This window comes from Sceloporus occidentalis, unplaced genomic scaffold, assembly GCF_023333645.1.
Source record: "Sceloporus occidentalis isolate IW3139 unplaced genomic scaffold, rSceOcc1.0.p SCAF_3, whole genome shotgun sequence".
In the NCBI taxonomy this organism is placed as follows: domain Eukaryota; kingdom Metazoa; phylum Chordata; class Lepidosauria; order Squamata; family Phrynosomatidae; genus Sceloporus; species Sceloporus occidentalis.
This window is the reverse complement of record NW_028316983.1, coordinates 90,827,557-90,840,682: the sequence shown is the minus strand read 5'-3', so window position 1 is coordinate 90,840,682 and position 13,126 is coordinate 90,827,557. Positions and strand designations below refer to the sequence as shown.

General features: G+C 37.9%; 1 protein-coding gene across 2 annotated transcripts in view; it reads left to right on the top strand.

Moving 5' to 3' along the window:
* NEGR1 (neuronal growth regulator 1) overlaps positions 1–10,792 on the top strand; it is a 684,663-nt gene extending 673,871 nt beyond the window's left edge. For both annotated transcript variants that reach the window (XM_089515440.1, XM_089515441.1), the window contains one exon: positions 4,929–10,792. In XM_089515440.1, coding sequence (XP_089371566.1) covers positions 4,929–5,053 — 125 coding nt within the window. In that variant the 3' untranslated portion in view covers positions 5,054–10,792. The remainder of the gene's footprint in view (positions 1–4,928) is intronic.
* The last annotated feature ends 2,334 nt before the right edge of the window (positions 10,793–13,126 follow it).

Genomic DNA, 13,126 nt, shown 5'->3' with positions numbered 1-13,126 from the left:
CAATATTTCCATAAAGAGCTTCTGCGTATACTATGGTAAGACACATCCACTATAGTCTGTCCCTGCTTTGGGGATTGACACATTGACTAAATTTATATCATTACAGTCTGCCCTCAGAATACACGCCCTCGCTGTACATGGCTTCAAGTTTACATGGACGACGGTGAGGGGAAAAAATGGTGCACGTTCCACCATTCAAATAAATGGGACTCCAGCATTTGCGAAATTTGCCTTATGTGGGGGTATTACTTTGTGTACTGGCCAACCTACTTTCCAGGAATCATGGCTCAAAATCTTTGACAGAATTCCTCACACAACATGGAAAGTTTGTTGTGTGGGGCAACTGGCAGTGTCATCATATGGTCAAAATGGGCTAGTTCCTGTGGACCATGACTCATGTTTCCATAAAAATCCAGGTTTAACGCAAGGCTGAGGCCAGTTTTCTTCCTGCATACTATATTAAGTTAGTATCAGTCACTCAGAAATCTCATGTGACTTCTGATATCTTTAAAATAGAGTTGGGGTGGGGGTATAATGTAAATCATATGTTGTACAAAGGTTGTCTTCAGTTGTTCATTGCCACATCACTGCCACATTATTTGGCCAGGAGAGTTCTCATTTGGATACAAAGAATTGTCACAAACCACACCAAACCTAAGATGAATGCATTGCACAGTATTCTAGAACTTTCATGAACACTAGAGAATTTCACATGATGCATCATGTGTTCACAAAGCCGGCAGTCATATAGATGGCTGCTAAAATAAAGTATTTTCAGTTATACTTTTCACTGAAGCTTTCAGAGAATTATACTCAGGCTGACTATGCCTACCCCATGGATTAATAGATTGGGCATCACTGAGAAAGAGATGGCATGCTGCAGTTTTGTCTGGATCCCAGAACACTTAATAAAGCTATTCTTAGACAACATTGTTCCATTCCAATGGCAGCAGATGTTCAGTGCTGATTGGCTGGTAAAAGCATCTTTATGATTCTGGATGCGGAAGATGGATTTGGCAAATTGGATTAGACAGGGAAGCCTGCTGACCTATGCATTTTGAACACACCATGTGGCACATACAAATGTCTCAGTCTACTTTCTGGAATTAAGTCACCGGGTGAAGAGCTTCAATGAAGGAATTGTGAGGCATTTGGAGAAATCACAGGGGTCCATATAAAGCAGATGACTTGATTATAGTAGTTCCCATACTGGAAGAAAAGGGCCAGAACTTGAGAAATGTGATGAAAGATATTAAATTCACTTGACACAAGATGTAGTCCAAGGAGCAAAATGAACAAAGCATATTTGCTCAACACAATGGGTCACACCAGATGATAGCAACACTGGGTCAATAGACATTCTTCCCATTGATTTCACACTGACTCAGGCACACCTAGAAGAAGAAACCACTACCTTGTAGCAATGAGCCATTTTCCATAGAATACATCCCAGGTGAAACATCCTTAACTCTCTGTGTTTATGATTCCTGTGTCATAATTAATGTGATATATTTTAATAACTAGAGACTATTCCTTGGAATGGCTGAAGATAATGCTCTGTAATGTACCACTTATAAAAGGTTATGCTAACCCATCTACATTTCTCCAACTAGAGATACATGACCATGCCTTATGCATTTAGAAATCCTTAGGAAAGCATGTTCATTGCAGATGTTATGAAGAACATCAATACAAATCCTTTAAAAGTAAAGAGGTGGTAGTCTTATGCATTTTAAGCCATAGCTACACTCAGTGCAAAGGAAAGTACTGATGTTCACACTTCATTAAGACTTGAAATGCAAGCCCTGGGTAAAAGGCTTACCTAGGAAGACTGGTCAAGCAAAAGAAAACAAATTAATCTGGAGTGCTACAATACCTAAATCCTCTACCTGCAAAGAGGTAGTGATAAATGAGTCATTCCCAATGAGGGAGGTTGTGAAATGCTCCCCCATTTCTCTAAGTCCCATCAAGCCTCTCAGAAGCAAATAGAACCCGCCAAAGAAATAGTATATTAACCAGGAATGGCCCAGCATGAGTAACAGTTCATACAATGCTGTGTTGTCAAGAACTGCCCTCTCCCCCATGGTTCAGTAAATCAGCCTTCTGTATTCAAACAGCAAGAACTTTTATTTCAGCAACTGTAGGTATTTGTAGGAAGATGTTTGCAGACAGAACTGCCACCATTCACAAACTGAAATTAACAATGTCCGACACCAGGGTTTCACAGGGTTTGCCTAAATGCATTTGCAAATTAAAATATAACTGCCCTCCCGACCATATTTCCCTTGTTTGCCCAGTCCCTCATACCCTTTTGGTTGTGTCTCTACTTTCCATTTTCTAAGAGAAAGCCCTGAAAAAAAATCCTCCCCTAGACACTTGCACATTCTTGAACCAGGCAAAAATCATCCCTTTGAACCACCACTAACTGTTTACACTAGAACTATGCCTCCCATCAAACTCTAATAATACACGTTATAAAACTCTAATACTCCTATAATTCTAAGATACAATTATAATACTATAATAACTAATTGTATACTTTTATATAACAGCAATACTCATGGGTGCCAATTTCTGGTATGTATAGAACTTCTAGAGGACAAGCACAGAAAAATAACTTCTTTGCCACTTTGTCTGGAATTCACTAAGGCACTTACAAATGCATAACTTAGAGCAGTGATTCTCAAACTTTGGCCTTCCAGGTGTTTTGGACTTTAGCTCTCAGAATCCAAGACCATTGGCCAAGATGGCAATTCTATGGTGTCAGAACTCTGTCAAGCTGTCTTCATTTGGCTAGAACACATGGCTGAGGGTCAAACTAGATGACACACTTAGAATGTATATAGACGTGTTGCTCCTTAAGACTTCTTTTTATTACAGTAAACTATTTTCCGCACCTGCTCATCTTGCATTTAGCATGCTATGCTTTGTGACTGGTCACTGGAAGGCAAGCACAGGCTTAATTTGCAACACTGATTGCCGAGATATGTGTCTCTGGATAAAATGTATTGTAGGAGACCTAATTGCATGGAATGTACAATCATCTTTAAATCTGGTTTGACCTTGAGAGCTATTAGGTACTCTCCTAAATGGAGGTTGATAACTAGGATGTTGGGACATAATAATGGCAAGGAAGTGTGTTGCTCATGAGTCACCCATGTAGTAACTATAACACATGGGGGAAAGCGGGGGTTTAAACTGTCATTATGCTGTGACAGTTACGTGATCGCACTGAAGATTTTCACAAGATGTTGCAGTTAAAGAGGACTTATCTTGGCAATAACTTATCCAGCATGGTTATTACCTGGTTATTCCCAGAATCCTCTTTAATCATGATGTGTGTCAAAATCTTTCTGCAATAGTGCAACTTTCCCAGGATAAAGACAATTTAAACCCCCAATTTCCCCCCATGTGATAAAGTCCTAGGATTGTGGGAACAACTCTTCCTTCTTCACTTAATGGTGTACAGTCTGCTGTCCCACACTGAGTCTGTGGAAAACTAAGAGGCTGTATAGAACGCTCCTAAGGGGTGGCCTGCAGCCGCCCCTTTTCACACTGGATTGGGGCTGCAGCAACCTCATACCGTAGCCCCGATCTGGCCTGCTGTAATATTTGACCTGTTTGAATGAACTGAACATGTTTTTGCAGTGATTTTCATTGTTTGTTCTGAACGCTTTTGTTGGTTGAAATGAAACAATTGTTCAAGGAAGGAAGGAAGGAAGGAAGGAAGGTCAGGCAGAAATAATTTGAAGGACCATGTTCTCCTATACAAACCTACCCGTATTTAGAGATTTTCTGGGGAGGTCCTTCGCTTTATTCCACCACCCTCACAGGTACATCTGGTGAGAATACAGGAGAGGACTTTCTTGATGGCTGCTCCCAGGATCTCAAATTCCCTTCCTGGGAGGTTAGTCTGGTACCATTCTTACTATATTTCCACAGGCAGGTGAAGATAATTCTCTTTAAATAGGCCTTTGTGAATTTACCACTTAGGGGAAACAGGCCTTGTATAATATGCTGAATATTCTGTATTTTTTCTATTTTTTCATATTAATGGTTTATGTTTTTAACTGGTTCTAAATATTTTGATAGTTTAATTACTTTTTTAAAAAAACTTTTATATACTGTGAATTTTTAAACTATGCTATGCAGGTCCAGGAAAGGAGCACTTTTTTAAGCTAAAGGAAAATTCATGCAAGGCAAGAAACCTGTAGAAGGGGGAATTTGTGTTTTAATGAAGAAAATGCAGCTTGAATCCCCTGCTTCAGAGTGATGCTTGAATGTGTCTCATTCACACAATGATGCCTGTGGCCTACAAGTCTAATTTGACCACAGATAGTACAGATCCATCTGTGGAGGCTTTAGGTCTTTTCACTTCAACTGTTCCTAAATGACAGAGAGAGAGAGAGAGAGAGAGAGAGAGAGAGAGAAAGGAATTTCCTTGTACAAAGCATCCAGCCTTAGAAAAGCTCCTGAGCCTTTAAGGGATTGTTACAAAATTGTCAGTGGCCAAACAACTGGAAGAATTGACTTCCCACTCTGGAAATTATTCCAGCCTCCACACAGCTCCATCTCCCTGCAGTGATGATTTACGAAAATGGAATCTGGTCCAAAATGCCAAATCAAAATAGTAATAAAGCATTCAGAATTCCCTCATTCAGAATGAAAAGCATGAAACAGTCCTTAACCAATGCCTGTATTGTTAACACCACCTCATAAGGAAAATTTAGCTATATAAAAATGTGGGGGGGGGGGTTGGGGGGGGTGTATTCCTATGCATTTTCTTCTTTTCATCTTGGGTTTGCTACTATTTGCTGGCTTTTCATGAAATCATCATAGCTTATAGTATTTTTCTAAGAAAAAAAACTGACAGACGAGTGGTGAACCAACAATGACATTTTGACTAACTGGTGTTCTTCTCTTTCCAGCTCCAAGTACGACCCAGCTTGGGATCACCGGAGGTGCTGAAGTTCTATTGTCCTGCTGGTACCTTGTCTTGACACTGTCCTCTTACACCAGCATAATGTACCTGAAGAACATCATTCTACAATAAATGTAAAGAACCATGAAAAGCTTTTAAGGATTCTTTGAACGTGCTGATGACTGGATCCAATCTGGTAGAGTTTGTTAAAAAGCGGCGTGGGATATAATCAGCAGTGCTTATATGGGGATGATCGCCTTCTGTAGAATTGCTCATTATGTAAATACTTTAATTCTACTCTCTTTTTTTATTAGCTGCATTACCTTGTGAGGAAGTACACATTGTCCTTTTTTCTTTTCTTTTTCTTTCTTTTTCTTTTTCTTTTCTTTTTTCAAAGACGTGAAAACTCTGAAATTACTTTTAGAGGTTATTAATTGTGAGTTCATGTTTGTAATCTATAACTTTTCAAAAGCATTCAGTCATGGTCTGCTGATTTGCAGGCTGTAGTTTACATAAAAAGAACCCAAATATTGCAGTTTAAAAAAAGTGATCTTTAAGGCTGCAATACAAGCATTCATTTCCCTCTTTAAATAAGATTCTATCTCAATTGACACAGAATCCTCTTCTTTTAAAACAAAAAAACCCTAAATGATATTGCCTTGGATTCATTTCTTCAAAAATAGAACACATATCTAGATTTTCTTCTAGCATGAGACTCAGATTTCAAGAATGAGCTTTGTAATATGACTGCACCGTGCAGTTATGCTATAATTTTGATTTTCTTGTCAGTTCAGCATGGGTGTGCCTTCATAAGATACTGCTTTTTCTTCCTCTCAATCAAATGGGAGATATATAAATATATATATATATATATTTTGGTAGATGCTATGCTCAAGGGTATCGATCTCTTCTTAAGGATAAAGGTGCTATTGGTTGTAAAATGAATGCCACCAGTGGGGTAATGGGACGCTTGCAAACATTGAGCACAGCAGACAGAGTTAATAGATGGAACTTACAACATGTATTCAGAATCTGTACAAAAAAAACAGCAGGTATCTCTCAAAGACTTCTTTGTGAATGTAACATTATCCCTGTGTTCATTCCAAGTTTAGAAGTTGTAAAATGATGCATAGAAGGTGACCCTCCCTTTATTGTTTTATTTTATAATTAGTGACCAATTCCACATCTCAGTATGGTTCTTCCTGTTGAGTTTATACTGTATCAAGTTGTTTCATGTATAGAACATAGTGCTTAGTTATGAAAAACCTTTTAAAGGGTCAATTTTTTTCATGGTACACACACGTGAAAAAGAGCAATCAACTATTTAGATTTTGCTAGTATACCACTATTATTTTAACATTTTCCCTAAGTCAATTTGCTTAAACAATAAACCAGGGTACTCACATGCCTCTTGTGGCCCAGTGATATATGTGAGCCCTATTTCCACCTGTTGATGTTTGGGAGGTTCTGTAAATGTGTTGTAACATTATGATGCCACACAATGTGGGAAAGATTATGGAGAAACCCATCACTCTAAAAAAAAGAGAGATTAATATGTCTTATAGAACAGTGCTTCTTAAACTATCTGATGTGGGGGAGCAATAGTTTCCTCCCCCCCCCCTCCCCAGTGTGCCAGGCATAAGTACCATATTTGTTGGCTAAAATTGTTTCTTTCTTCCTTCCTTGGAAAATCTCCAGGAAACATCAGAAGATGGTGGTCTTCATGGAGCATCACTTAAAGTAGCATCATTGTAGAATACAGAATAGGTCTCACAGCTCTTCTCTCTTCATTATGAGATTATCTTAGATGCAACTAGTAAGAAGCACTTCAAATGTGTTGCTAAAATTCTATTCCAATTTTAGCACAACCATTGCATTTTCTGCTCAGCGAGTCATGTTTCAAGCTCCATATCCTACAAGTCTTGCTTCAGTACAAACTGACTCCAAAAATAATCCTAAGTAAAATCTTAGTAAACCCAGCCTAATTAGCAATATATGTTTATGTGGGTTTAAAACAATTATTAAAAAGAAAAAGAAGGAAAAAATGGGATGAAAATAACCTGCAGATTGGTAGTATCATACTCATAGGCACAACATGTCAACTACAAATTAACAAGAGCCAAAACTAACATCTAAAAAAATTAAACATTTATACTTTCCTTACAAATATTGCTGAAATATTAAAGTATTTCATTTGGATTTATTCTGGTTCCTACACAAGTAGGGAAAATTGCTCTTTGCTGCTTGACTGAGGATGTATTTGTTTTCACTGGTTCAGGATGAGTGATAACACCCTCTTTAACTGAACTTGTTGTTACAGTCTGCACCACAAAGTGCAGCCGGGTAAACTAGTGAGAATGTAAAGTAAGTTGTTGTACCTCAGAATGAGTTTGTGTAGATGTCATGCTCTCAAACACAAAGGAGAATTTAATGATGACCCAGCTAGCTATAGAAGAGGCTTCAGTAAATTAAGTAAATTAAGCCATAACGTTAAAATAAAGACATGTAGTATATTAAATAGTTAAGCCACCAATCATTAAACCCTATACAAGACAGAAGAAAGAAGAAGCTAAGATGCACATAATGCATATACTTGAGCACTTTGTAACACCATCACAAAATATTCACTTCTGCACACACTGCAGCAGAGCTTGTTCTAAAAGCTCTGTTATGCTGTTTGTTGACTAGAGAACCATCATGATCAGTTCACATACATTTTTACGCTATAAACATCTTTAGCTCCTTGCTCCCATCTTCCACAAATGAAATGTCAGTAGATTATGAAGGAATCCAATTTAACTAGAAAATAATTCATAGAAATAAAGACTACTAGATGGTAGGACAATATAGTTGAATCACACAGTTTTTTATTATTTTCTTTTTCTTCTTTTCTTTTCATATCATATGTTATGGAACTATTGATGTTGCACAGGTGCCATTTGAAAAAAGAGAGAGAAAAGAAAAGCTTGATTGATCTGGTGCAATATTCTGATATTTGGTATGTCTAGACTTTCAGATTTCTAGGAGTAGCAGGAAGCACAAGTTAACTTGCAATGGATGTCTTTATACTTCTTTGCTGGGGAGAGGGGTTAAACAGAATCTCATGAGTTTGTTCATGTGTCCCTTGCAGAATGTTGCAAAAATGCATAGAGAGCAGGAAATGTAAGAGACTTGCATATCCTGTTGTCCCTGTAACTTTGAATGTCTAAAACCACTCTCTGTTCCCCCTTGTATTGCAGCTTTAAAGTTCTAGGATGCATTCAACAGACTGAAAGAGCACTGCTGCGGAAAGTATTTTCTCTGTCAGTACTCCCTTAAGGAAAAAGAAAGAAGTCAAAGATATGTCAGAGAGAGAGAGTACCCAGCATTGCTTCTCACATGCACAAAGAGCTCTTTTAATTCATTTGCTCATCCCAACTCTGTAGTCAAGTTAACACCACTCATGCTCTTTCCCCAGCACATGCAGTCTGATGAATCCTGCAGCAAAACAGGGTGATATTTTATTTTTATTAAATACCTGTGATGAAAGGATTAGTAATGTTTGCGTGTGTGTGGAAGTTTCTTCCACGGTAGCAGTTAAAACACATTAGCCTATGTCCAGCCCAGCTTCTGGATTTCTCCTTGCAATTGTTTGGTGTGCTTTCTTTTCAATACATAAACCCATGTTTGTAGAAGAAAGCTTTGTGCAAACCTCACCCTGCTCATTCAAGAGGATGATTGTATGTACAAAGCAGGAGCTCATTCCTATAGTTGTTTACTGTGATATTGGGCCTCAGTACATGCTTAGCCCCCCCCCCCCCCTTTTAAAATATAAATAAAAAAGGTTAGTAAAAAGCAGTAAAAAAATTGTCAAGCAGACACATGTATACAGTTTTGCACACAGTAGTCCCCATAATTATTTAATTAAAAAAATAGCATGTGTCTGTATGCTTATAGGATGACTTCCAAAAAAAAATTCCTTAATTCTTTGATAATCCTTTTCTATATTATCATTGTACAATTTGGGATTTATTGGGACTTGATGTGGATTGTGTTGGTTGTTGAAGATTATAACATTTTACAGAGTTTATTAGTCCTTAAACTGTGGGGTATGTTTGCTTTCTTCTATTTCTTACATGATAATCTGTGCTCATCTAGTTGATATCATTGCTGTTCACATTTTTAAACAACCACAATTATATTTCTCCCGATCATGGAAAAATATGAAAAATAAATGGATTAGCTCCAAGTGGTACAACTGAGGAGTTATTATGCATAAACTGTTGAATAGTTAACTTGTGGCAATCTGTTTGATAAATCAGGACACATAACTACTATTGTGTTGTTGCCAGATTAACATATAGAGGAAGAAGTTTGCAATTACTGTGTTGTAGGTAGTGATGCTGGTTGGAGGTAGAGATGTCTCAGTATAGCTAATATGAATGGCGGGGTGTTTTTTTAAACAAGATTAGCTGGGAAATTAGCTATTCAAAATTGAAATGAAGTAGATAGTTTCTGTGTTCTTCACTATCCTTTAAGACTGTATTTTGTTTTAGCTACAGAAGTCTTGAAATCACCACTACTAAAGCTGGGCAGTTTTTGCTTTTTGGTATTTTGCACATTGTCAGAATCAATGCTCAACATTATGCTGACCAAAACACCCATCTCCCCATACAACTGTGTGCACTTAAGAATGTGTATACCAAAATATGTATTTACCTGGATAAAAAAAAATGCCTTAATGCCTCAGTATGCACTTAATTTCAGTCTGAGGAAAATATTCCATATTTCATAACTTGCAGTGAAAGGGTTTGGTTTGGGGGGGGGGGGGATGGGGACTCCTATTCCACCCCCAAAATGGTATTCAACACATTTAAGTATTATTTCACCAAGTAGACTGTGTCAAAAATTCAAAGCCATGGTGGAACTCTAATGTGAGATTCCAAGTGGGCCAATTACTCTTTTGTAAGGAAATTGTAAGAAAATGTTGCCTTCCAGATCCATTTCAATCTATTGGCTTTTTGCCATTTGTTTCAGTACAGTGATAATTGCATCTGGAAACTATGGTAAACCTAAACAAAACTTTCATTATTAATCCTTGCTAGTAGATAATCATGTCATGTAAAACTGGGCCAGCCAAAATATAGATCATCAAGATGAATGTTGTCAACTGACTATGTTCACCACAGTAAAGGGCCATGCTTGCCTTGTTTTTCAGCTTTGAAAGGGAACCCTGTGAGTGTGGAATGAAGGTAAATTTACTTCAGTACACTTGTATGGAGTTCATTGATGGTCATTCAGTGCACAATTTGAGCACAATTTCTTCTCTTCTTCCATAAGAACAATTCCCTGAGTTGGTCTTTCTATACTTAGCAGGCGCTGGAGCTGCTTCTCACTGTTGAGGAACTAGGGTCTCTGTTCCAAAGCAAATGAGTGCCTCTTTGTAGTGTGGATGAGGAAACCTTAGCGGGAGAAATGTGTTAGAGAAAGGGTTTGCCTCATCAGAAACAGAAAGCAATGTAACAAAGAGACGTAATAAGATTAAAACTGTACAAAGTCAAAGCACACTTTTCAAATTATGTATGCTCTCCTTCTGAAACATCTACAGGGCTTTACTGTAGTTTTAAAAAGTTTGATGTATTCCTTGAACTAATGTATGGGTGTGCAAAACAAACAGCCAGTTTATATCCCACGTATGTTATATAAAAGATTTTTCCTGTTTAGAGTATTGCCTACAAGTGTAACAGCTACATTCTCATACCAACACACTTGTGTTCTTTAGCCTCTAATAGCTAATTGGTGGTAACAGCACGTGTCTTCTTCAAAGCAAGTCTCATTGAATGTAATTGAATTCAGTGGGTCTTCTTATTATTACTTGTGTACTGAATAAGAGCCTAAAATGCAATATATTAAAAAAAATACTCTCTTTAGAAATAGGGATAATAATAATAAAATGTAACCCAGTTTATGTTAGCTTCTACCATTTCTAAACGTTCCTAAAAGGATGTGTTAAGGCAAAAGACCTCAACAATTTCAGCACCCTTTATTTCCCAGTGCTCCCCTCCCAAGGATATTCTGGGTTTGTTTGCTTTGTTTTTTACGTTGACCAACTTTGACCAAATTCACTTTCTGCAAAGACCTCTCTGGAGGTCAATGTGAAAGGGTTTAATTTAGAAATATCATTCTTGGTTGGGTTGGATAACTGACCCAATCCCCAAATTTTTCTCCTTGCTGTGAGATGGTGAGATTGTGATAGTACTGCTGGAGAGATTTAGAGCATTTTCAAGAGTATTTTTCATGTGTATTTGCCAAAAGTACAAAACTGAAAAACAGAATAACTGTTGCCATCTTGAATGGACTAGTAAAAGTAGTAGCACTGAATGGGTTGTTTGTTTTTCTGCCTGTATCTATGCTGCAGAATTAATGCAATATCACACCACTTTAGGAGCTATAGTTAATGCTATGGAATTCTGGGATTTGTGGTTTTTATGAGTTATTTTGCTCTGGTGCCACAAAAAACTACAAATCCCAGGATTCTGTAAGATGAAGCCATGACATTTAAAGCAGTGTCAGATTTGCATGAATTCTGTAGTGTGATAACAGCCTAAAAGTTATTAATACCCCCCTCCTCTTGTTTTTCTTCTAGTGTATATGTGTTTAGCTTCAAAATTCACCAGCTGGGCACTGAGACATTTTGCATGAAATGCAGCAAACACAATGGGAAAATAATGCAAAAAACATGATGGAGAAAATGCTTGGTGACTTGGTCTCAGGGAAGAGGTCAAGTCTCATGAGGAGGCTGGTAACTCCTTATGAGAGAGTGCCCCCAAGTGCTCCTCAACAGCAAGATATTTTTGCATCCCTAGTTTTAATGCCACAGTCTCTTATTTTATCTGTCTGTGATATGAGACTTCATGATGCCATTTTAGTCCAGTCAGGATCCAAAGCTTCTAGCAGAAAACCAAGGGTATTATGGACTGGTATGGTACAAAAAGGCTGTCTCTCAACCAAGTGCTGCCCTTCAGCCTACAGCATGCCAACACACCTTTGTAACTAAGAGCATTACAAAAGATACTTGTGATACAGTATGGAGATCCACATTTCAAAGAAATAAGATTTTTTAAAAGAAGACACCAACCAAATGCAGGAGGTTCCCTAAATTTGTTTGTTGCTTGTCCACATTGCCATACTTTCCAACTATTCCAATTTGGCAGGGACTGTCCCAATTAATCACTTGTCCCACTTTTACAGAAGTTGTTTTTTAAAAAATGTCCTAGTTTCTTTCTTCCCCTCCCACTTTCTTCCTTTGTCTCATCTTATTTCAGTTGCAGCAAACTGATTTCAAAATGCAAAACTAGTTTGGACTTATTTAACTCAGCAGTAAAAAGAAAACAAGAGGGCTGCAATCTTGCCCTTCCCGGTAGGCACAGACAAAAGCAAACTGTTGCAACCTTACCTAGCTCATGTGTTCTTCCTCCCTAATAACTAATACTTTTTACCAACTTGACCACAATCTAAGCTTACTTGGCCAAATCTGTCTTGGTTTTCATCTGTAAAATATTAGAGGGTATGCATTCACTTAGTATATCTTGAACTTGATCTCTGCATACATACTGGATGGGACAGTTGTTATGTAGTTTGCCCTTGCATAACTTTATTTTAAAGAAAATGAACTGCATTTACTATAGTATTAGTATTATTACACATATATCCCATGGTACCTCTGGTTGATGTACAAGATAAACAATTTAAAACATTTTCAAATTAAACCATTAATAACTTAAAACACAATGAAAACATATTAAACAAAGCAACAGTATAAAAAGTACAATTTAAAATCATGTATCTGTAAACTTTAAAACAAATTAGTCCCTAAAAAAGCCATGTTCTGGCTTGGTGCTGGAAAGAAACTGAGGTTGCCACTAGGTGGATGTCCACAACTGAGGTGCCATGACCAAGAAGGCACTATTTCATGTCATCCCATACAATGAACAGAGAAAGACCCTCCCTGCATTATTAATTTGGAGAACAATGGCCCGTTCCTTTCCGGATGCCCCTAACCCTAGTACGCGCCGAGCGCGTACAAAATGGCGGCGCCCATTCTACATGGGCGCCACCATTTTGACGCGGATGCCTAGCATTGGCATGTCGCGCAGCAGAAATGACACCGCAAGTGCGCCATTGGCACTTTGGGGCGCCATTTCTGCACCACAAAAAGAAGCCGCT